The following is a 25,956-nucleotide window of genomic DNA, read 5'->3' as shown; positions in this document are numbered from 1 at the left end:
GTATGTTGTCATGCTGGGCGGAGTGGCAGAGTTGGGTGATGTTTGTCTGTGTATGTTGAAGTATGTTGTCATGCTGGGCGGAGTGGCAGAGTTGGGTGATGTTTGTCTGCGTATGTTGAAGTATGTTGTCATGCTGGGCGGAGTGGCAGAGTTGGGTGATGTTTGTCTGTGTATGTTGAAGTATGTTATCATGCTGGGCGAAGTGGCAGAGTTGGGTGATGTTTGTCTGTGTATGTTGAAGTATGTTGTCATGCGGGGCGGAGTGGCAGAGTTGGGTGATGTTTGTGTATGTTGAAGTATGTTGTCATGCTGGGCGGAGAGGCAGAGTTGGGTGATGTTTGTCTGTGTATGTTGAAGTATGTTGTCATGCTGGGCGGAGTGGCAGAGTTGGGTGATGTTTGTCTGTGTATGTTGAAGTATGTTGTCATGCTGGGCAGAGTGGCAGAGTTGGGTGATGTTTGTCTGTGTATGTTGAAGTATGTTGTCATGCTGGGCGGAGTGGCAGAGTTGGGTGATGTTTGTGTATGTTGAACAATACTACGCACATAAAGAAACTGTGCATTATCAAAATATTAGCCCAAGTTGATAAGTACAATACCAATGTCAAAGGTAAATAAAGATTTAAATGGAGGGAGCATGAGACCATAAGAGGTCGGGAGAATTTCAATTGAAAAGTCAATCACAATGACGTCACGAGTCCACAAGCGGGACAGGGGTCAAACGACCATGTCACAAGCTCAATAACGGGTATGTCCACTATTGGCATTGAGAACAGCAGTGCATGCATATAGCCTATCAGACGTGCAAGGAAGGCTTGTGGGATGTCAAGCAGATTCTCTCAAGTTCTGTTGCAACGTCAAGGATGTCATCTGGCGGGTGAAGAAGCCGTCATAGACGTCGATCCGTCTCATCTGAAACTTGCTCTAGATATCTGGTGAATTTGCAGACCAGTGCAGTAAGCCAGTGTTGTGGTACATAGCAACCCTAGGCGTATGTTAACCCAGGGTCATGATGTGGCAGAAAAGGAATTGCCACAGGTCGAAGAATCTGATCCCTGTAGCTCACACCAGTTAAGCTGCCCTGAACAATCACCAAAGGAGTTTTGGCGCGCCGTTATTCCACCCCAAATGGAACTGTTAAACCTGGGCTCATCTCTTAAAACAACCATTCTCCACTAAAACAAGGGTCTACGGACTTGATTTCAGCATCACATTCGGTAAGCTTGTTGATGACTTTGTGTCAGGATAGGTCGTGTGCCAGGAAGTCGTGGTCTGGCGATGATTTCTTGAAACAAACTTAAGTCTGCTTTCAGGCTTAAGTCTGAGTTTTTACTCAAAATTGAGAAAACTCAATAAAATGCATTTCTCAAACAAAACTGAGTTTTTTCGACTCAACTCGAGTTAAAGACTTAAATTATTTGAGTCTGCTAGGTAGGCAACTTAAGTCATTATTTGAGATAAATATGGCGTACAGGAGGAGGGCACAACGCCATCGGAGAAACACGGCTAGGGTTGAGAGAGGGTTGATCGACTGCAGCAACCCTTTGGAAACCGTGTCGGAGGAATCAAGTGTTTGCACGTTATCCTTTCAGGCCTCACATTATCCTCTTTATAATGTCGTTGATAGCTGGCCAGTTTGAGATTTGAGTAAGAACTTAAGTTTGTTCCGACAAATCTGTGGCAAAAATGGGTCACCCTTATCTATCTGTCCTGTTACACGTGGACGTCCAGAATGTGGTAGCGTCTCACCAGTGCAGAAATGGTGTTCCGGTAGCAGTGGAAATGTGCATCCACTTGTCGTTGAGACATCCCCCCCCCCCCCACAAACCATCCCAATGGCCTCATGACGTGTAGACATTAGCCGTGGCATGCTATGCATTTCAAAAGCCCTATAATTTTCTGAACGATTGCAGGGGTTGAGCTTTCCAAAGCGACAGTATTATGTGGCATTCATTTGTTGTTTCTCTTTCCCGGAATGCACATGCAACAAAGTATTGAACACCTCAAGGTGAAACCACTGACGTCACGGAACGCGGCACGTGCATGCATGTTGGATACATGTCAATAATCTCTGAGTTTAAATCCTTATGTGTCTACACAGGTCTGATGAATTTAGATGTTAAATTTTTGTATGCAATTTCGTTATGTGCCTAGAAAATGTTGTCATGCTGAGTTGGGTGATGCTGTCTGGGTAGGTTGAACTATTTTGTCCTGCTGCAGTGGGTTTGATGCTACTGTGGTATGTATTCCAGTGTTGCTACACATCAGCTTTGTGTGGAAAGAAGGTATGCAGGTCTTGGACACATACTGTATGTTGATATATCAAAGCTCACAATAACATTGTCCAGTGGAACAGTGTGAAGACCTTGTTCTGCTCTGCTTCCTTCATAACACTGCAACTCAAGAGAGAGATGTGACAAAGATGTTGTCATTCGTCCATGAAGAAAATCACATTCCTTGAAACAATCTTGTTTATTACAAATATCTGCATTTCAAAAACATAAAATTCAGCAAATACTATATATTAAACAAGACACTTAAAACATTAACACATTCATAGATACATGCATCAGGCTTCTATAGGATAAGGTGTGAAGACACAAATCAGTCAGGGTACAGTTCACTGACTCATCATGTGAACACAGTCAGGGTACACTTCACTGACTCATCACCAATTATGTGACCCGTCAGACAGGGTACACGTCATGACTCATCACCAGTTATGTGAACACAGTCAGACTGGCTACACTTCACCAACTCATCACCAATTATGTGAACACAGTCAGACTGGGTACATTTCACCAACTCAATATGTGAACAGTTGAGTAGTCTGGATCAGCTGTTCACAGGGAGGTTGAATGTATGTTAGGCTGATGAACAGCAAATGTTTTGAGGTAAGGCACTGCCTATCACCATCTCTTACAAATAAAGCAGATTCATACAGAACATACATTAAGATGTTGGAAAATGAGTTGCCATGCTCTAAACAGTGTTTTGAACACTGGGTGGGTGGGCTACTGACCTGGAAACTGTCAGGTGTTTTCAAGACACAGTGAGGGAGTGAGTCAATTTGGTCCTGTGACTGGAAACAACATGTCTGTCATGATAAAATGATAAAACGCAGATGCTCAGATAAAATGGAAAACTCGAAGAAATATTACCACAAATACATACAATCTGTTAGGAGCAATTTTGAATTGAATGTGTAATTTCATTTTATGGCAAGAAACGGTGTTCTGAGTTACTAACCATAACTGGGGCAACATCAATGTCAAAAGATCCAGTCATGGTTTAACAGCAGGGTATTACAATCAGATATACTGTTTACAGTAAAATGACTCACAATCAGATATGCTGTTTACAGTAAAATGACTCAATCCAGCTAATGACAATTTCTAAAGAGGCACAAACTGTACATGCTGTAAATTCCTTTAAGCAGCGTAACTGAATGGAATGCACTATATCACATACATGGTTCATTCAACAGGACAGTGGGGTAGCATAGTGGACAAAGTGTTTGCTTGTATTGCAAAAGACCTGGGTTCGATTCTCCACATTGGTACAATGTGTGAAGCCCATTTCTGCTGTCCCCCACCATGACATTGCTGGAATACTGGTAAAACCGTCTAAAACTAAAATCACTCAGTCCCAACTGGACGGAATGCACTATATCACATGCTTGGTTTTCCTCTTGTGTAGAGGTGGTCATACCGTACAGGTGAAGGGGAGATGTTGTCCTGTTGTATAGAGGTGGTCCTATTCTACAGGTGGAGGGGAGATGCTGTCCTGTCATAAAATGGTGCTTCTACAGTACAGGTGGAGGGGAGATGTCCTGTTGTACAGAGGTGGTCCTGTTGTACAGGTGGAGGGGAGATGTCCTGTTGTACAGAGGTGGTCCTATTGTACAAGTGAAGGGAAGATGGTTGTATAGAGGTGGTTCTATTGTACAGGTGGAGAGAAAATGATTGTATAGAGGTGGTCCTACCGCACAGGTGGAGGGAAGATGGTTGTATAGAGGTGGTTCTATCGTATAGGTGAAGGGGGAGATGTTAACCTATGGTATAGACGTGGTCCTATTGTACAGGAGGTGGGAGATGTCTTGTTGTATAGAGGAGGTCCTATTGTACAGGCAGAGGATGGTGGAATAGAGGTGACCCTACCGCACAGGTGGAGGGAAGTTGGTTGTATAGAGGTGGTCCTATTGTATAGGTGAAGGTGGAGATGTTAACCTATGGTACAGATATGGTCCTATTGTACAGGAGGTGGGAGATGTCCTGTTGTATAGAGGTGGTCCTGTTGTACAGGTGAAGGGAAGATGGTTGTATAGAGGTGGTCCTATTGTACAGGTGGAGAGAAAATGATTGTATAAAGATGGTCCTACCGCACAGGTGGAGGGAAGATCTGTTGTATAGAAGTGGTCCGATTGTACAGGTGCCAGCAAGATGGTTGTATAGAGGTGGTCCTGTTGTACAGGTGGAAGGAAGATGTTCTGTTGTATACAAGTAATCCTATTGTACAGGTGGAGGGGGAGACAGTTATTCTGTTATATAAAAGTGGTCCTATTTAACAGGTGGAGGGAAGATTGCTGTCTTGTATAGAGGTGGTCCTATTGTACAAGTGGAGAGGAGATTGATGTCCTGTTGTATAGAGGTGGTCCTATTGCACAGGTGGAGGGGAGACAGTTATTCCGCTGTATAGAGGTGGTCCTATTGTACAGGTGGAGGGAAGATGGACATCATTAAATATCACATGGAATATCAACCCTAGGTACTCATTAGACACTATTATTGCATCTCTAGGCCTACCAGGGCTCCCTAGATTAACAAGTTGCATTTTACAAAATACAGGTTAACATCAATCAAATTGTTAATAGCTAGTTCATTATATTAGTAATAACAATATAACAGACTGGGTTCGCCCAATGCAATTTCCTTTCATGGATGTTTCATATCTCAACAAAGGGTAGTCACTCTCACAAGAGGTTGACAGTGTACTCCTGCACTTGGTCCTCACCATAACAGGCCCCTGTCATCAATACCCAGCTTCTTCTGCAGTTGCAGGGTCGACTGTCGGAACTGTTTCTCCAGGGAGCTCATCTCTTGCAGCTCCTGCTCAAATTGCTCCACACATGGCGGTGGCTTTGTCACGGCATCAATCCGCTGCTGCAACTGGGCTGCTCGTGTCCGTGCTGCGATCTGCTCTGCCGAGAGATGCTTCTGGGAGGTCCCCTGTGCCTCTGGTTTCATCTGATGTTCTTGTGCTGGTGTTGGTTCCTCGCTCTGGTCTCGTGCTACTGATTCTGCCTCACTGAAAGAAAAACGCCTGTGGCCTTGGTTTCTGTGTTGCTGTCTGACAGTGGCACTGTGTACACGCTGTTTGTCTGTACCACTGTGTCGCCTCTGTCTCAGCTGGCTGCCATTTTCCCTGGAGGACACAGGTCGAGTTGTCTCGTACTTCAAGGGGCGCTCAAACTTCTGGGTGATAAAAGCTGCAAACAAACATTACATGTGTAGCTCCTGACTGGACTTGGGTCACCATGGCTAATATCAACTGTCTGCTGTTTTTTGACATGGAATAAAAAGAGAAACTCACTTTTGTATCTTTGGATATGGAACAGAAATTTTAACCATAAATTGTTTATGCATATACTTATCCTATCTCATGTTATGCAGCTCTCTTCTTGTTCTCCGACCATGTGTAGAATGTGCTTTAAGCTAATCAAACTTGTTGGCCTCTGACCACCCTACCTCTGCCCTTACCCTCATATCAACACCTGTCAATTAGGAGATAAACATCATGTGTTGGCCAATTTCCGGGTGTTATTGAGTATTTGAAGCACGGGAATGCATTTGGAACCGAAGGCGTCAGCCGGAGGTTTCAAATGAAATATTCCCGTGCTTCAAATACTCAATAACACCAAGAAATTGGCCAACACATGATGTTTATCGACATTGTAAACACAAAAGTAAACCAAAGGGTTTTACTGTCTGCACTCGTCTACATCGAGAACGAGTACAGCAGTGAAGTGTCATCAGCTGGCCGTTTCAGCTGGTTCCCATGGTAGCATCTGGAGTTGCTCATTTGTGACGTCATTCTAACTTCACGTCACAATATGATTTGAATGACGTCAACACTGTTGATGACGCAACAAAACAATTGTTTGCGAGGTTTCTATGTGTCAGTACGCAGTAAGTAGTCTTGCAGTTTCCGGAATCTAATACCATTAGATCATGTTTTTCAACCAATCATATTACATTACAGAACACAGTGACTTTTGGTTTACAATCATCATTAAGCTTGTGCAGCATGCTCAGCCACTCATGCATCTATAGTGTGAGATAGGATAAGTATATAAATTTATTGTTAAAATTTCCATACTTTTAAACTTTTCCTATCTCACGTGTTATGCAATATTCCACAGTTGGCTGGATGGCCATAGATTACCCTGATTACCCTGACAACTCTGCCAACAAGAGTATGCATAACACAAGGAGGCCAGGAGAAGCATCAACTCTTGGTATGTTAACTCCACACTTGTGATGGGTTGCTTCAGATAACCCCTTGGCTTACACGGTACAAAACTCCAAGGAGTGGGTGCTCCTGGGTTAACATGGTTTTCAGCTGCAACATTTTGACAGGCGAATGGACATAGTCTGGCAAGAACACCCCGCGGCCCAACAATTTTGTCAGATGACCCCAGTGATCTGGCCAGTCCCTGCTTCGAAACTATCCCCCACAGACACATGCTGGAAGCGGTGAAATAGGGAATAGCCTGGTTGTTCAAATAGTTAAACGGTCCGTACCACTCTCCCTAACTTACCAAAGGTGAGAAAGGACTTTGGAGCAGAATGCTTCAAAAACCATATACTAATCAGAAATCAACACTTCATTGACGTAACTGAGAGTAGATTGTCAGTAAGCAGGATGTCGATCATCTCTGCTTGTAACACAAGACTGGTCCTGCAGTCTGGCACATCTCCAGTATGACAGTGTAAACACGCACTAGATCCCTAAGTGAGAATGATCTAGCCCATATGAAAAAGTACTAAGGTATGACAAATGCTGTGCCAGGACCAGAGGGCAAAACTGATGAGGTCCTTCCACGTCTGTTACGGAGAGGTCCCAAGGGTAATGAGATGCGAACACCGTATCCGACCTCAAAAACCATCTTGCCATAATGTTCTGGAGAGAACAGTACCTGTGAAGCGCCATAGTGGAGGCAAGCCCTCATGTCTCATGAGGTCTTGCTGTCGATGGTGGAGGGAGGTTCACAACCTGGTATACTCGCAGGATGGTAGACCCCATCCAGAATGCTAGCGTCATATGAAAGACTACTAAAGTGGAGGCTGAGGACAACAGAATGAAGAGTCTCTTGTGTAGCCTGCGGCAGTCCTGAGAGGCACGTAGATAAATCCACAGGGCAGGAACCATGCACAAGGATAAATCTTAAGTGTCATCTCTGCCCACCAATGTAGACCTGGCAACTCGTTCTTGGCGGGGACACCCCACCTCAAACCGCGAGAGACTTTTGCATGAGTGGACCTTCAAAACGAACCCAAGAGACATCCAAAGCATGCACCTCAGAAATACGAGCCGCAGCAGCCAAAGTGAGAAGGATAAGGTCTCAAAGGTAACATGCTCAAAGTCTTTATCTTCTAACGGTTCATAATCGGCTGACACCGAAGTGGAGGTAGATAAATGTCAAGGATAGGATACGTTTAAAAATTTATACAAACCTGTAGAGTTTACAAATTCTTTGAACAATGTCCTCCTTGGGGTACATACAGAACATTAAAATGTCCATTTAAAATGCCTACGACAGTCGTAACAATACTGAATAAATATTTTACAAAACAAAAAACTCATTTTTGTCTTGTGAGACCACCCCTACAGGGCCTCTACCGGGGCCCCTTAAGAGCCAAGAGCAGGTAACTCTCGCCGTGTACCTCATACCTCACTTTTCATGCACAGAATGTGGGGAGGTGGGTGGTCATACCCCAAGGAGGACATTCTTCAAAGTATTCATAACCTCTGAAGGTTTGTATAATTCTTTTTCAGAAGAAGTCCTCCTTGGGGTACATATATAGCATAAGACAGACTCCCAACGAACGTGAGTCAGGAGAGGCATTCTGTCTGCTAATGTGTACCCTGCTCACATTCTCACACACTGCCGAAGCTGCGAGAGATAGAGAAATACACTTACCCAATCACCAAACTGCTGATGTCAATCAGGTGGGGGCGTGGCAAATATAGGGCCGAAAGAGCCAATCGACAACAAACCCCAAACGTGATGGACATATGACAACACCTCGTGCCATACACTGTAAATATTCCCCCAAACCAGTGAAGCAGTGTCGGTAATAACAGTGCAAAGGTGAATAAGAGCGTATGTTGACGCTAAAGTGAAAAAACGTCTATAGGTAGTTCTTTTTTTTTTTTAAAAATACCACTACCAGAGGGTACCCGTCACCAATAAAAAAGAATGGTTTCATGAAAACCCATCACCTGGAACGTGTCATGTTAAACAAAGTCGAGATCTCATAAGCTCCCTCAGCAAGGGGAATCACGACTCTGCCCACTGGTGAGAACTGTATCGCCAAACCGAGCACGTTCACGTGAATGTTTGTCCAGCTGGTAGTGACGGATAAACGTGCTCGGTTGGCTCCAAATTGATGCTGAGCAGATCTCCTCAATGGGCAGAGCCGCGGCATAAGCCTGTGACGTAGCCACTGCCCTAATAGAATGAGCCTTTAACCCATTAGGGATTGTAAACCCTTTATGAGTATACGCCATACAAATGGCAGAGACAAGCCACCTAGATATGGTTTGCTTGTTTGCCGGCAGATCAGCTCTCCCCCCCACCATAACAACAAAACAACTGGTTATCTTTTCAGATATCAGCAGTTCGCTTGATATAAGCCCTGAGGGTCTTACGGACATCTAAGACGTGAGCACGTCAAGAGAGGTACCGGATGAGGGAGGCTGCATGAGCTTAGGGAGCTCGATAGGCGCTGCAACATGAAAAGCGCCTGCGATCTTAGGACGGTAAGAATCTGGCAGTCTAATACTGATCCTGTCTTTGTGAAAGACGGTCAGGGCAGGATCCGCTGACATTGCACCCACCCACCTGCCGGATGTTACCACCACAAGCCCTCCACATTAACAGCTGGAGAGAAAGAGACCATAGCTCGTGAAAAAGAGGACCGGACAACCAGTCAAGAACGACTGACAAGTCCCACGGAGGACTAATCCGCCAGACAGTCGGACGGACCCTATCCACACCTGCTAAAAAGCGCTGTACAAGAGGGTGCTGCCCCAAGAGAGCACCGTCGACAGGAATATGAAACGCCGAAATGGCTGTTGAATAGCCCCTGATAGTAGACGCGGCTAGACCTGACTCTAACTGGGACTGCAAAAATTCCAGTACTTCAACTAAAGTTAAAGAAAAGGGATCAAGAACCCCTCTGTCGACACACCCGGGTGCATAACAGGCCCATCTATCCTCACATTGAACGTTTGTCGAATCCTTCTGCGAAGCCAGAATTGTGTCTGCAACTTGTGCAGGAATTCTGCTCGCTTAGAGGCGATTCCGGACAGCGGCCAGGCCACCCACTGAATCCTGAGATTCGGGTGCGGCGTTCCGTTCTGAGATAGTAAGTCCGGTCGAAAGGGTAAAAGGACAGGAGGCAGTGCCAGAAACCTTATCATAACCGGAAATCAGCTTTGAGACCGGAAACCAGCTTTGAACCGGTTGCACCACTGTAGAAAGTGCCACGCCTCCTCTAGGAGGGACGGAGAAACTGTACCGCCCTGTTTCAGGTTATAGGTCATTGCCGTCTGGTTGTCCATTTCTAGACGTACCACACAGTCGCGAACCGTCTCCCGAAAGTGTTGGAACACTAGCCGGACAGCTCTCAATTCGATCACATTGATGTGCAGGCGCGTTTCGTGCTGTAACCAGAGAGCCGAAACTGACTGAGCGCCCAGTACGCCGCCCCACCCTGTGAGGGAAGTGTCCGTCTGAATCGAGAAACTTGGTGAGGGAGTGTCCAGGGGCAACCCCCTTGATAGATTCCCTACCACTGTCCACCACCGTAAATGAGGAAGTAGCCACTTTGGAGTGAGGAGAATCATCTCGTAACTCTGGCCATGGGACCACATCCGCGCCAAAGCGTACTGAATGGGTCACATCCGCAAACCACACCCTCCAAATAATGTCCACCATCGCTGCCATGTTGCCTAGCAACTGGAGCCAAACCAAGAAGCCGAGGGGGACTCGAGGAATTGTCGAACCGTGCGCCTAAGAAGATCAGATGCTGTGTAGGAACTAGGTCCGACTTCTTGAGGTTGATAATCCAGCCCAACCTGGCGAGAATACACATTACCGCGAATGTTGCGTCTCGACTCAAGTGAGCAGCAAGTGCTCGTAGAAGCCAATCATCCTGGTACGGGTGGCAACACCTGCCCTGTGACCTGGCCACTTGCGCTGGGATTAACATAAGCTTGGTGAATACCTTCAGAGCCGTAGCGATGCCAAAGGGAAGCACCTGAAACTGATCCCCCGTCGAAGGAAAACCGCAGGTACTTCCTGAACTCGGGATGCATCAGGACATGCAGGTACGCTTCCTTGAGGTCGATGGACGTAAGCCAGTCGCCTCCTTCTACAGATGAGATCACTGACCGTGGTGTCTCCATCTTGAATGACGGTATCTGCAGTATACTGTTCAGACCTTATAGATTGAGAATTGGCCTGAACCCTCCGTCCTTTTTGGTGACCGGGAAATAAGTGGAATAAAATCCCTCTTGTTCCTGACCCCCCGGAACCACCTCAATGGTCGCCTTGTCCAGTAAGGACTGGACCTCGGCGCAGAGAACCACGGCTTTCTCCGGAACTACCGGCAGAGGAGTGCAACGGATCCCAGAAAAGGGAGGCAGCTTTCTCTTCCACTGTGGTAAGTGGCCGTCCCTGTGTGTGGGAAGGACCCAGGGGTTGGAGGTCACCTTTTCCCATTCTGACAGGAAATGAGAAAGGCGGCCACCCAGAGGGAGGTTTGGCAGGAGACAATGAATACCCGACTTCGGCAGTACTCCGACTGCTTGATTCGGGTTCACTTGCAAGGGCTCCGGAGGATGACTTACTGGGAAGTCGGGGCCGACTTCCCCTTCCTCGGAAAAGGCTGCTGGGGCGCCGCAGCCTTGCCCTTGCCCTTGCCCTTGCCCTTGCCCTTGCCCTTGCCCTTGCCCTTGCCCTTGCCCTTCCGCGCCTGCAAGGGCTGTGTACAAGATGTGTGAGGATTTTCTAGCAAGGGCTTGGATTCCTTGAATGTAGACACAGTCTCCGCGGCCTCCTGGACAACCGATACCGCTCCCGGAACGAGAGTAGACCCCATCCGGAAGGGCAGTGACATGAGCGCATGTTGAGTGGCTGGCGAATAGCGTGCCACAGACAGCCACAACCTACGGAGGCCCATAACTGCCGACAGATGAGACTGCACCTCCGTAAGTTGCTGTGTGAGTGTAAGTACACTCCTCCTCAACACCCCCGCTGTCCACAAGCTGACCCTGCAACAGTGAGGTGTATGCAGCGTGTATTGTCACCTTAAGACACTGAGCTGCGTTACGATACTGCTCCTTGCACGAAAGGTATGCTGATTTGTGGGCAGTAACGTTAGACGTAAATGGTGGTAGGCGTCGCCCCTGTTTAGCCGAGGCTAAAGAGCTGCCTGACAAACCCCCCAGGGCGACCGATGCATAGATACAGTCGTCGACCACTGGAGGGTTATACAAGCTGAGATCACCCATGAGGTAGCGATGGTCTAGTTCCGGTAAATCGAAACGCGACCACGCACCTGTGAGAAGAGGGTTAATAACCCAAAATGGAAGGGAGGATGCGAAGCCGAGAATCCGCCACCTTGACTGGGGCGAATGCCATACCCGGTAGACGGAACTCCTCGGGTTCAGGTGTCGCCAAAGCAACAAGACCTGAGGCAGGATGGAAGCTCTGCGTTCCCGAACCTGCCTCAACGAAGGAGCGAAAAGGAAGACTCGCTCGGCCCACCCCGGTCCTCCCCCTCCTCCATGATCTCCTCAACGCAACCCCCCATGAACGACACCTCAGATCTTTCATCTAAGGATAGCTCCGGGGTATCGGTCGAGGGAACATCCGTAAGAGAGAGAGGCCCGAGCAGAGCCGAGCGGCCCGACGCTATGTACATCCTTGCTCGTCAAGACCCTCTTCCGCCAGGCAACGAAGGCACACAAGATGCCTATCCTGTGGAGGAAGTTTAGCGCTACAAGTAGCGCACCCCTTGAACTGGAAAAAACAGAACTGTGCTATGACTAATAGCAAGTCCTGTCAATCCAACAAACACATGAGTATTTAACAGAAACAATACTACACACGGGTGATATTTAACTGTTAAATAATGAAGCTATTTACCAAAAACGGACAATAGCAACCATGGAAAAGTGGGGTACAAACATACAAATATCCTGTTTGTATTTACAATCACACCTAAAATTAGGCTGGAAAAAATAACCACAGGGTACGTGCCGACCGCCATCTTGTCAGCCACATGGCTGAAGACCACGGCCACCACTCAAAGTTACAACATTTCATGATTCAAAAAGAGTGAAATATGAATTCCTAATAGCGCCTGTGCGTTAAAAAGGAACCATACATATGGTTTTGGTAGCTTTCTCACTCATTTTTCTCTTCAAACTCGTAAGCTTCCTCTAAATATGAAAGCTGCTGAATGGACAACTGTCCCCTATGACGACAGCATGAAAAGTGAGGTATGAGGTACACAGCGAGAGTTACCTGCTCTTGGCTGTGAAAGGGCCCGGGTAGAGGCCCTGTAGGGGTAATCTCACAAGACAAAAATGAGTTTTTTGTTTTGTAAAATATTTATTCAATATTGTTACAACTGTCGTAGGCATTTTAAATGGACAGTTTAATGCTATATATGTACCCCAAGGAGGACTTCTGAGAAAGAATGTATGCCTTGTACAAGCCTTAAACATCAAGGATTATCTCAACTGATGATGTTGTCATGGTAATGATTGAAGCAACAATGGTCTGTAATGCACTGTGGTGTGATTTTACCACAACTTTATGCCTGGGCTACTGGATGTAGCTCTACATACTGGCTGACAACTGACAACAATGATTCTCTGATCTCTAGCATGGTTAACAGATGTAGGTCTACTTACTGGCTGACAACTGACAACAATGACTCACTGATCTGCATCAGGGTTACTGGATGTAGCTCTACTTACTGGCTGACAACCGACAACAATGACTCACTGATCTGCACCTGAGCTACTAGGCTACTAGGTGTAGGTCTATTTGCTAGCTGAAACTGACATATACTTACTGTCCCCATTGGTTGAGCAGGCACTGCGGGGTCGAGACCGAAGTGTGTCCCTCTCCCTCTGGAAGGCAGCACTCACAGGTCGAGCTTTACGCTGCACTGAGTCAGGTCCAAATACAGCATTCAGGTCAAACAGATTGTTCTACAACAAAAAAAGGATTCAGGTCAAACAGATTGCTCTATAACAAACACAGGATTCAGGTAAAAGCAGATTGCTCTACCACAAAGACAACATTCAAGTCAAACAGATTGCTCTACAAATAAAGGGAAATAATCTCCCCATCACAGATCTGTCTCATATACTAACCTGCAGAAATACTCTCCTTCACATATCTGTCTCATATACTGACCTGGGCATATCTTTGGGGGTCATCATAGGTGGACAGATAGCGGTCATCTACTTTCTGTCTGTCAGGGTCGGCATCACACAGGCCGGACATCGCCTACAACATCCACACCCACATACATATATTGGACCCTTCAAACATGGACTCTATCATTACATAATGCCTGAAGTACAAACATCCAGAGGAACAACAGTTTCATGTCAGACATGTTCCTGATGCTCCACAGACTGCTGCCAGTATACCTCCAGAGGAACAACAGTTTCATGTCAGACATGTTCCTGATGCTCCACAGGCTGCTGCCAGTATACCTCCAGAGGAACAACAGTTTCATGTCAGACATGTTCCTGATGCTCCACTGACTGCTGCCAGCATACCTCCAGAGGAACAACAGTTTCATGTCAGACATGTTCCTGATGCTCCACAGACTGCTGCCAGTATACCTCCAGAGGAACAACAGTTTCATGTCCGACACGTTCCTGGTGCTGCATTGGTTGCTGCCAGCATACTTCCAGAGGAACAACAGTTTCATGTCAGAAATGTTCCTGATGCTCCACAGACTGCTGCCAGCATACCTCCAGAGGAACAACAGTTTCATGTCCGACACGTTCCTGGTGCTGCATTGGTTGCTGCCAGTATACCTCCAGAGGAACAACAGTTTCATGTCAGACATGTTCCTGATGCTCCACTGACTGCTGCCAGCATACCTCCAGAGGAACAACAGTTTCATGTCAGACATGTTCCTGATGCTCCACAGGCTGCTGCCAGCATACCTCCAGGGGAACAACAGTTTCATGTCAGACATGTTCCTGATGCTCCACTGACTGCTGCCAGCATACCTCCAGAGGAACAACAGTTTCATGTCAGACATGTTCCTGATGCTCCACAGACTGCTGCCAGTATACCTCCAGAGGAACAACAGTTTCATGTCCGACACGTTCCTGGTGCTGCATTGGTTGCTGCCAGCATACTTCCAGAGGAACAACAGTTTCATGTCAGAAATGTTCCTGATGCTCCACAGGCTGCTGCCAGCATACCTCCAGGGGAACAACAGTTTCATGTCAGACATGTTCCTGATGCTCCACAGGCTGCTGCCAGCATACCTCCAGGGGAACAACAGTTTCATGTCAGACATGTTCCTGATGCTCCACAGACTGCTGCCAGCATACCTCCAGAGGAACAACAGTTTCATGTCCGACATGTTCCTGATGCTCCACAGACTGCTGCCAGCATACCTCCAGAGGAACAACAGTTTCATGTCCGACATATTCCTGATGCTACTTTGGTTGCTGCCAGCATACCTCCAGAGGAACAACAGTTTCATGTCCGACATGTTCCTGATGCTCCACAGGCTGCAGCCAGTGTACCTCCAGAGGAACAACAATTTCATGTCTGACATGTTCCATGACTTTGTTCACCAAGATGTTCTGGCGGGTTTTGGGGAAAATCAGTGACGGACAACACCTGCTTTCTGCACTGTGACATCTTTTAGCATGTGTAAACATCCTTACAGCAGACTATGGATGACCATGTTTTGTGTTCTAGAGTCCACAAATGTCCCACTGAACCCCGTCAGCAACAATCCAGCCCTGACAAACACAGCTTGATGTCATGGGTAAGCAGATATGAAAAACAGATTGCAAGTTAGCTGAATGTTTGGTTCACTCTATGATTTCTGTGTATACCGTAATTAAAGGGTAAAGGTATTTTTCAGGGCATTATCATTTGCAGAAGTCCTAGGTCTTTCATTTACTGCCTGACGAAGGAGTGCAGTTGAAAAGACCGAGAGCACCTGCAAATGATAATCCCCTGAAAAATAGTGCTACCGTTATTATAGCTAAAATGAATAGAATTTTGAATAAAATAACAAAAACAATGGCATTGGTTTAGAAGCATTTACTGCTAACAACAAATGATGGAGGTCACCGACACACCTTTTACAAATATAGACACGTCATAGAACAACACAGATGATGTCACTATTGAGAGTGACATTTGACCTTGACCTTTGCCCATGCTATCAGGTGCCATTGTTTTCAGGGCTCAACAACATAAGACTTCCAGTTGATATTTTCCTTGCTGTATGTTGTGATTTATGGCACAATTGTTATGGTTGGCACAGGCAAGAAAGTGAATAATGGCACAGGTACATGTGGCGAATGTGAGCCATGTCAAAAATGAACTAAAGTTCAAATGAGCCATAGGTGATTACACTTCAACAGCTGAGCTACTTATGATGTCACCTAACAACGGGCTTGATAATGGCCCGTCATCAAGCATTTAGCGAGCATTATCAGGCTACAGTGGCCCGCTCATTTCTGATAATGTGCAAGCATGTTATTGATAATTCTATCCATTTTAGCTATAATGGCTTGTATCACCACTATGCTCTGATTTCTGTGTACAGTAGAACCCCATTTACTCGGACCCCCACCTGTCTGGAAACCCTGCCTTCCGCACGATTTTCATGTGAAATGAAACTTACGGTCATTAATTGTACTCGCTTAACCAGACCCTACACTTCCGGACCCGGATGGCGAATTTTCAAACCATTCCCATGGATTTCCATTGAAAATTGATCCAGTTATCCAGACGGAAAGATCTGTGCACACGTGCATGTGTATGTGTCACATCAATACCGTTCACCACACCACTACATGATTTCATTCTTAATCTATTGGAAGGCATTTGATGTGAATTGATTAATTAGCCATCAAAACACTATGGACGCATGTCACTCAGGTTGGTCATTAGGATTTGTGGCGGGTGTGAGAACATCTCATCAGTAATGAAAACACATGTTAAGTAGGATTACACTAAACTACACTGCATTTGTATTTGTTTTCAGGGCATTTAAAATTAAAAAAAGAATATGCCTCTACTCTATGATTTCTATTTATACAGTAATGGCTTGTATCACCTCTAGTCTATGATTAACAGCTTGTAATGCCTCTACCCACATTGCTAGTGTTGATGTTTGTTGTCATGCCTGAGTTTGGCTGTACGACCAGCTCCCTCAGTGTCATCTCAGCTTGCTCAACAATGTCCTGAGCCTTAGGTTTAGTTCGCTGAACACCGGCTGATTTTGATCGAGTATTGCGGTTTCCACTAGGTGGACGCTTCCCATTCAATCCGGTCTGTCAAATAAAAAACAACAATCAATGGCAATGCACACCTACACTATTTTGCTATCCCAGCACTAAACTGCTGGGTAATACTGTCCTCCATGATAAGTAAAGGCAAGAAATATCCTGTGTCCTGAAAGTGAACAATAGAATGGGTACAAAGGACACTCCATTCGCATTGAAGAAATATATACTACAGCATGACGTGAACTCAAACAAAATCAGTTTGTCTGACAACTCTTTGTGCATTATGGCTAGAAACATACACAGATAAAGATCTCATCACTGAATTTCAACTGAAAAAGGAGGAGTATAGCTGACACATGGTGTGATGAAGACAAAGATGGGGCAGAGGGCTGTGAGCATTGTGGTCACAGGATGAGTTCCAGTAACTGTTTCTACACTGTTTTATTGGTGAAGTGAGTAATATTACATACTGTACACTAGATTCGCTGAGCACCTTTGTACCTGGAATTAAAGAACGTCCTAATAATTTTTTCTGTAGAGTCATGACCTTGACCTCCATACTATTGATTATTTATATTAATACGCTGTAAATGTTTTCCACTATCACTAAATTATTCAAGAGAAAACAAGAGATTACTGTTTTATGCCTCTGTGTCCTAACTGTAGCAATTATCTCACAGTCCACCTCAGCTTCTGTTCCAGAATATTGTGAGGATTCTGAATTGACCTCCAAAAGAGATAGGTACAGACAGAGAGAGAGGGAAAGAGAGAAAGGAGAGACTAGACTGACACACCATCCTGAGGAACCTCTTGTCAATGTCCTCCACTACTTCACTACCCTCTCAACACACATACAACCTGTTTAGTACCCAAGATACCCTCCCACCTTTGTGAAGGTCCTGAGGAACCTCTTGTCAATGTCCTCCACTACTTCACTACCCTCTCAACACACATACAACCTGTTTAGTACCCAAGATACCCTCCCACCTTTGTGAAGGTCCTGAGGAACCTCTTGTCAATGTCCTCCACTACTTCACTACCCTCTCAACACACATACAACCTGTTTAGTACCCAAGATACCCTCCCACCTTTGTGAAGGTCCTGAGGAACCTCTTGTCAATGTCCTCCACTACTTCACTACCCTCTCAACACACATACAACCTGTTTAGTACCCAAGATACCCTCCCACCTTTGTGAAGGTCCTGAGGAACCTCTTGTCAATGTCCTCCACCGGCCCCTTTGCACTGTGGACACGCTTATGGAGCAGCAGGTTGTAGTGCGCCATGTCGTGCTGGTGACTGTCCATCACCTCCGTCATGTACTTGGTGCGGTTCTCCAGGTATGCCATCTGGCGTTGATGGATCTCTTCTTGCACGGCCTCGTACTCCCTCTGTAGCAACTTCATGGCCATACGCTCCCAGTGGGATACCGCACGAGTCTGGAAACATCATCAATAAAACATCACATCTCATCAATCTCCCCAGGCAAATGTGGATCTTAACTGATATATGCAAGGCACATCAGCTGAAACATGAACAGATGTTTAATAAATAAACTAATCAATAAATACACATAAAAACTGGTTGATCAACAAATACATGAACAGAAATATACATTGATATACAGAGAAAATCTCACCCAAGTGTCTATATCTACTGATATCAATCAGTTACAAATTAGTTAGAGTTACAAATACAAATCATTCATGATAAGGTTTCAAAGAAAAATGTACATCTCTTAACACTGTACTACAATTTAACTTGCAGTGCAGTGATGTCATAGGATTGTGACATCATAGCACTGTTAGGGCATTGTTCAAAATCTACTCCCAAAATGATATCTACGATATATCGTATGATCTCACACAAGCAATATCTCATGTGGAACACAGTTTTAGACAATAAAAGTTGATATACACTCTGACATACAAACTCAGACAGAGCTACTGCTGTTACTACATAAACAGTCGGTGTTGCAATGCCATGACAACTATAATGAACAACAAAAGAAATGCAGCTCTGGCTTTTAGTCAAGTTTTTAAATTTAAGACATAAACATGAACACTTACTTGTAAGACATTTCATTTTTCTTAAACTTGCATTTCTTTTGCTGTTCAGTATATTATTCTTCTCTTGTTCCACACAGAAAATGATGTCACACAACAAACAAGTCCAGACAGTCAGTAGCTGCTACAACACTCACCACATCCTCACTTGTTCAGGTGAGCTACACCTGAGATACCTGACATGGCCATCATAATCTGTGTTGAATCATTAACGAGCCTCACCTTCCCACTACCTGGGTTGAGTAGTCCAAACCGTGCAGTCTCTCCTGCATCCTGCGCTGGTGCCCCTATAACAATGGCCAACCTAATAAGATATCCGTCAATAATTAAACACTGTGTCTGATGAAGATCTGACTGAATTGATTTACTACAAGTCTGCGCATGATTTACCGTAAGCTTGCACACAGATGGTCTGAGTCATACACAGAAATCAAACATGCAGATCTTACACACACATACATGTGACGACACAATCACCAGAAATTATGTGTTACCAACACATCACAACAATATAAAGGAAAAGGAATTTCAGTCAGCAGATGCTATTCATTGTCCTGATGGCAGCAATGGTAGAGTTGATTTCAGTTGTCTTGAAGGCAAGAGCGTTGTTGCTACAAAATTGTCAACATATCATTAAGTTTGCATTTGGAAGAGTAACATACTGAAATACATCCCTATTTTCCAAACAAGCATGTGACTACAGACAAAGACCCTGGGTTTATAGTAAGTGAAGAGTTGACCAACATCAGCTGTGGCAGTCTGACTCTCACAAGTAACAATGTGTGACTACAGTTGATGGAGTTTTACTGTAAGTGAAGAGTTGACCAACATCAGCTGTGGCAATCTGACTCTCACATGTAACAACGTGTGACTACAGTTGAAGGAGGTTTACAGTAAGTCAAGAGTTGAACCAACATCAGCTGCCCCAGTGTCAGGAACCTCTGGCTTCCGGTAGTCCTTGCTACCTTCACACTCAGCTGCTGTAACAACTACACCCAGGTAAGTGACGGCACCAGGACATACTCCATTACACATCACACACTTCATTGTCTACTTAATGGCTGTCCACAGAGAATGTCACCCATCGTTCCTGAATTCCTACAGACTCAGACTACCAGACTTTTATGTACTTTAAAGTGAAGTACCACGTCATCGTGTTATCCTCCTACTTTTCCTGCTCTCTCACTAAAGAGTCAGTGCTGGGCAACCAGCCTAAATAAAAAATTTAAGTCATTTCCACCTATAATTCATCCTCGATATCTTCAGGGTGTACGTTCGCATAAATCTCCACTATACCCTGGATGCATCTATGGCTTGGCCTGATAATTTTATCACCTCCCTTTGCTGGCTCCGTATTCTCACAATAGCCAATTAGCTAAGTTGCCCTCCTGGAGTCACCACTTACCATTTTCACTTAACTCATGACAGATTTAGTATCAAACTCACTTTCACTCATTTGATACCAAATGGCATTACACAGAAGGTCGTTTAGTTTCCTCTATCAATACCTATGCAGACCTCATACATACCCCAGCATAAATACAGACACACGTCCCAAATACAGATACACATTGATACAGTCAGACCTCGTTTATCCGAACAGTTTGTTTCTTTATTGAATTGTTTGGACAAACGAATCATGCGGATATCTGAATAGGAAACAATTAAAAATAACATTGAAACATAACTACATCTTTATTTAACACAATATCTTAACATGACATAAAATAACATAAATTACATAGCATAGAACACCATGAAAAGTTTTTAATTGATGATTGGTGCTGGCCGAAAGTCCTGGCAAAATTTTGTTTTACAGTGTACAATTTTGCTTTGGGATTAGCCTCTTTAAACATGCAAATTTCTTCCTTTTTCCCGACTATAATGACAGAATGTTTACATTTAGCAGGAGTATTAGCCATCCTGCTCAAATGCACAATGACTGACACTTCTTTATTTGTGCTTAATCAATCAACAATTCGAATCAGTGTCAACTCAATGTCAAACTTTAATGGTTTCATCTCTGATTAACATACATGCCATGTGATAAATATTCAATAAACAATTAATTAATTAGCAGCCAGCACAATGTTTTGGCAAGCGGTAGACAAGATAGACTTTGTGCTTTGATACCTTGCCAACAACAGACCTTGGGTTTTGTTATAGGATTGATCAAAGGTCAATGCAGAGAGCACTGTTGAGGAGTGGAAAACATCAGATATCTTGCCAAAGGCAACCTTGGCGTTTGGATATACGATGCAAATTTGTACATATCTGGCAGTTTTGTTACCAAAAATGACCATTCAGATATGAAAACCGAACATACAACTTGATATACTAGGTAACTTGTACCTAAAAATTTCATTTTTTTGTGAAGAATGTTCTGAAACCAAGGTATTCAAATATCTGAAGTTCGGATATTCCACGTCTGACTGCACATTAGTGAGTAAGTAAAGTGGGTTTATCACCAAACATTGACAGAAAAACAAAGTGGCTGTTCTCTAAAGGTCATGAAACTGCAAACAAGGCATGATTCTTACCTACAATATTTGCCAAATGCAATGTAGCAGTTGTCTCTCCATGCCATGCACTGTAAGAAAGGAAGAGTATTAATTGTGTTCAAATTTGTTGATTCAGGTGATGTGTTGGCCAATTTCCTGGGTGTTACTGAGTATTTGAAGCATGGAAATTCATTTGGAACCGACCGTATCCGCCAGAAGTTTCAAATGAATTATTCCCATACTTCACCCCAAAAATGGGCATGACATGATGTTTATCGACATTGTAAACACAACAGTAAACCAAAAGGCTCACATGAGTTTTACTGTCTTCACTCATGTACATCGAGCATGGGTACTGCAGTGAAGAGTCATCAGCTGGCCGTATCAGCTGGTTCCCATGGTAGCACTTGGAACTGCTCATTTGTGACATCACTGCGACTTCACATCACAATATGATTTGAAGGACGTCACCACTGCTGATGATGCAACAAATCAATTGTGTGCAATATATCTAATATAAATATTCTTGCAATTTCCAGGAATCAAATATGATTCAATCATGTTTTTCAGCCTATCAGATTACAGAACACTGTGACTTTTGGATTACAATCTTGTTTAACGCCACATTCAGTAATTTTCCAGATATATGACTGATGTTTGTAAATTATCCAGTCTAAACCACACAATCCAGTGACTGACATCATGAGCATTGATCTAAAGGGTGAATGGTGCTTTATGTCACAATAATCACTGGAAGCACAATTTTTGCAAGACTCAGTAAACAACAGACAAGACCACAAGAGCAACAATCCACACTCCACTGACACACAGATTAGCTATGTTCTTACACTTGATGAATGTTTTTACACCAAATGCACTGATGACCTTCATGGCCCTCAATCTCTATCATGTGCTGTAATCGCCAAATTAATATCCTGTTTGTAATCACTGCCAGCTTTAAGGCCAATCGTACTGTTCATGAAAAACACTTCAGATTACATTTTCCTGTGTATATCACACACTGTTTTCAGAAGTATCAGCACCTGTGACGGTATATATCTGCCACATAAGTGTTTTAGGAACCAATGATGCTTGAACAATATTTCTGTTGCTTAAAGCGGTACTGATCCACAGTGATTAATGTTTCAGGCCACAATCTGATTATGAATATCAGATGGATGCTGCTCAGTCTCTGATCCCTCGACCATGATGCACATGGGGACTGGGCTACTGTCCACCTATTCTTTCACTTTATTTGATTTATGTTTGTGCTTAAACTGAAATTCATCGGTACGTTTTCACTGCAAACAGACTACAGGGCATGTGTTTAAATTTGATTCATGCTGGCAGTCTATAAAATGTCAAGATTACAGTCATGTTATGAATCTACTATACACAGATAAAGTACTTTCCATTAAAGGTCACATGCAACATAAAACACAACTTTGCAGATTCTGATACCTTTCAGAATGCACATACCGAAACAAAACATCGAAAATGCCAATTCAACCTATTAAGTTGAAAAAAAAACATGATGAAAAAAATCCTGCAAAATCAGAGTTCAAACAATTCACTAATTTTTTAGGTCTGAAACGTTTAGAAAAATACATGTGTATGTGCAAAAACTCCTTCTACCTCTTTCAGAGAACCCCTGCATGGTTTGCTCAGCCAAGTATAATCGGTTAGATCATTTGAAAGCGAAAACGTGTTGTGATTGGTTCACTCAACTTCCCAGCGTAGACACCTGATTGAATGAAAAGCCAGCCAAGGGAGGTAATAAATTTATCGGTCTGAGCCACGGATGCATCCAGGGTATAGTAGAGCCTTGTTGGAACGTATACCCTGGAGATATCAAGGATGCTTCAATCACTGATCACATGCAATTTGAATTTCACACCTATCGGGCTTACAAGTCATAAACAAAGAGCTGGCTAAGTGTATCGGCAAATGAACCAGTGGCCAATAACAAGGCGTTGTTACACATGAGATCACACCTACCAGCTCAGACTGGGTTCGGTATGGCGACCGCTTCGTTTCGATGGAGGTAAACGCAAGAACAAAATATTGCACTTTAGATTTGCAATTATATGCTTATAATTATGTTTACTTGTTTTTTCACAATGACTAATGCGTTTTATATATCATGAACAAGTGATAACTGTGTTTAAATCATCTATGATTTTTTTGTTGCATGTGACCTTTAAGGCTCAAAATCCATACAAGTAAAATAATAAACTAATTAGGATCATAAGAAAAAAGAGAAAGATATATGATGACATCATAATTTTACAGTCCTAACATTTCTAAACACTGGCAGATGAAGACAAACTTCAAAATGTTTTCATGTTTTATCATGGACCAAGTACACTTATACTACCAATGGGGCGGTGGGGTAGCGTAGTGGTTAAGGCGTTCGCTCGTCACGTCGAAGACCCGGGTTCGATTCCCCACATGGTTACAATGTGTGAAGCCCATTTTCTGGTGTCCCCCGCCATGATATTGCTGGAATATTGCTAAAAGCGGCGTAAAACTTAACTCACTCACTCAGTATACTACCAGTTGCTTTTGCTGGTGGTGCAGCAGAGATTGCAAATCAGTCAAGATTTCTGGGATAAATTCCTGGCACTCATAGGAGAAAACCAATAACAAAAGCAAAAGCCCAGTCCACAGAAATTGCTTTGGACTAGCGCCCCTTTAATCTCTGCAAACAAATTCATCCCCTGTGATACTTAAAATGGATTTAAGACATGTTTCCCTCATCTGCTTCCAAATATCCAACGGCACTTGTTTCACCAAACAAAGTATACAAGTAGAAGATATGAAAAATATATATCTATGCAATTCAAATCAAACAGTCTCAGTATTAATCAGAAATTGTGAATTGACCTAAATTCTGTGAACGATCAATTTTGATTTAAAGGTGAACGTTTATCAACATAAAAGCCAAAGACAACCAACAACTCACCGTTTCACAAGTGAAATGAGACAATTGAGACTGTCCGTGGTTTTCTGTGTTTCAGATCGGCTCTGCAGTAGTTCCTGTCGAAGCTTGGAGATGATCTCCATCAGTGTGGCGGTCGACTGGCTCTCTAGGCCAACAGACCCTGTGGTCGGTACACTAGCAGGCATTGTATCTCACCTATTGACATCAACAAAGGAACACTGTCAGACAACAGGAAACTGTCTGTAACCAGGGTAACTATGATTTTTAACTTACCATTAGCTCCTACATTCATCATATAGTTTATAATCCTGTCAACCACATGACAGGAAATAATGAGAGAGGTGTTCAGTTTTACGCTGCACTCAGCATTATTCCATCAATATGGCTGCGGTATGTCAGTAATCAAATCAGGACCACACAGTCTAGTGATCAACAGCATGAGCATCAATCTGTACAAGATTGGAATTGATGACATGTGTCAACTAAGTCAGCGAGCCTGCCCACTTGTTCCTGTTAGTGGCTTTTACAACAAGCATGGTTTATTGAAGATCATTTTGAACTTGGATCTACACAGGTCTGAGAAGAAATAAAGGAAAGTTTGAGAAGTTTTTGGAAAATAGAAATGATTCCATAAAAACAAAAAATATACACTTGCCTAAGTACCTCAGAGGCCATAATATAGTATTACATGGTCTCTGGTTACCTCTCTATAATATATCTACAACAAATGCTGGGAATGGTTGTGGAAAATAATGCTGCTGAGATGCGATGAACTAAGAAGACATGATAATCTGCGCTAATTTGCAGGTAATACACATTTCACAGAGCAGTAAAGGGGCCAAACAGATCTCATGGGGTGTAACTTGCTCACACTACATAAATGATACAAGACATGTAAAATAACTTCAACAGTGATAAAAAGTATTGTTGCATTAGACAACTGAAGTTAATGAAAAATACTATATGTGTGTTGGAACGTGCTTCTGATGCACGTAACTGATGAGGTTGAAGTCGTGGAACTTCGGTCAACTTTGATTAATATCAGTAATCCCTCACACACTTGTTTGCCTGGCATAGTATTGATCTAGGTCACAACTAATATGGGCAATTTCCTGGAACTTATTGTGCTCCTAATATATCTAAATAGCTACCTTTATATATATATGTCATGCCGTTATCACATTGTCAAGGAATGCATAGAAATCGCATCCATGTTGTTTACAGTTGTGTCCCGGACACGAAGTGCGGTCCTGCAAAAGAAGAATCTTTAGTTAGATCGGAAAAGGATTTGTTGTACCTGTTTTGAACAATTAGTCGCTTAAACACCAAGTCCATAGAAACACCAGCAAGCAATCATATAAGGAATGCATCACATTCGTCTCTCAATGTAAATTTTAGATACTGTACTACGTGACTAATCAGGGATAATCTATAATCTCTATATAGTCTCCCTCGACTAATACATTTCATATTTCTGTCCTCTTTCATTTTGGGGCTCGATCAGTGTTTATTGGCTGTCTTCTCTTTAATGAATAGGGCTTCAGGAAATGTGGTAATTGTTTATCGATAACACAAGTTAGTCATGAAAAGATTATTCGAGTTATAAGATTACAGGAAGTTTACTATTCTAGTTGGAAG

The 25,956-nt window shown here is 43.7% G+C and overlaps 1 protein-coding gene across 1 annotated transcript; it reads right to left on the bottom strand.

Moving 5' to 3' along the window:
- Positions 1-2,456: 2,456 nt before the first annotated feature.
- On the bottom strand, positions 2,457-25,562 carry LOC137258899 (uncharacterized). Its single transcript, XM_067796596.1, has 10 exons — positions 25,470-25,562; positions 24,340-24,513; positions 21,414-21,463; positions 19,096-19,160; positions 17,998-18,246; positions 16,677-16,853; positions 13,723-13,815; positions 13,376-13,514; positions 5,013-5,487; positions 2,457-3,896 (listed from the first exon to the last, which is right to left on the bottom strand). Exons 2-10 carry the CDS (start codon positions 24,501-24,503, stop codon positions 3,761-3,763), a joined length of 1,548 nt encoding a protein of 515 aa, XP_067652697.1. The 5' UTR covers positions 24,504-24,513; positions 25,470-25,562; the 3' UTR covers positions 2,457-3,760.
- Positions 25,563-25,956: the final 394 nt, after the last annotated feature.

Source organism: Haliotis asinina, chromosome 12 (genome assembly GCF_037392515.1).
Source record: "Haliotis asinina isolate JCU_RB_2024 chromosome 12, JCU_Hal_asi_v2, whole genome shotgun sequence".
In the NCBI taxonomy this organism is placed as follows: Eukaryota; Metazoa; Mollusca; class Gastropoda; order Lepetellida; family Haliotidae; genus Haliotis; species Haliotis asinina.
Note: the sequence above shows the minus strand (reverse complement) of the source record. Positions and strands in the feature narration are given on the sequence as shown.

Bases quoted from the DNA above. Each gene is read 5' to 3' on its own strand.
- LOC137258899 (XM_067796596.1), bottom strand. From the start codon at position 24,503: ATGCCTGCTAGTGTACCGACCACAGGGTCTGTTGGCCTAGAGAGCCAG. The intron at 13,515-13,722 runs GTCAGTATATGA...TTTTTGTTGTAG, and splicing joins ACCCCCAAAGATATGCCCAG to AACAATCTGTTTGACCTGAA. The intron at 5,488-13,375 runs GTAAGTATATGT...GTTTGTTTGCAG, and splicing joins CTGCTCAACCAATGGGGACA to CTTTTATCACCCAGAAGTTT.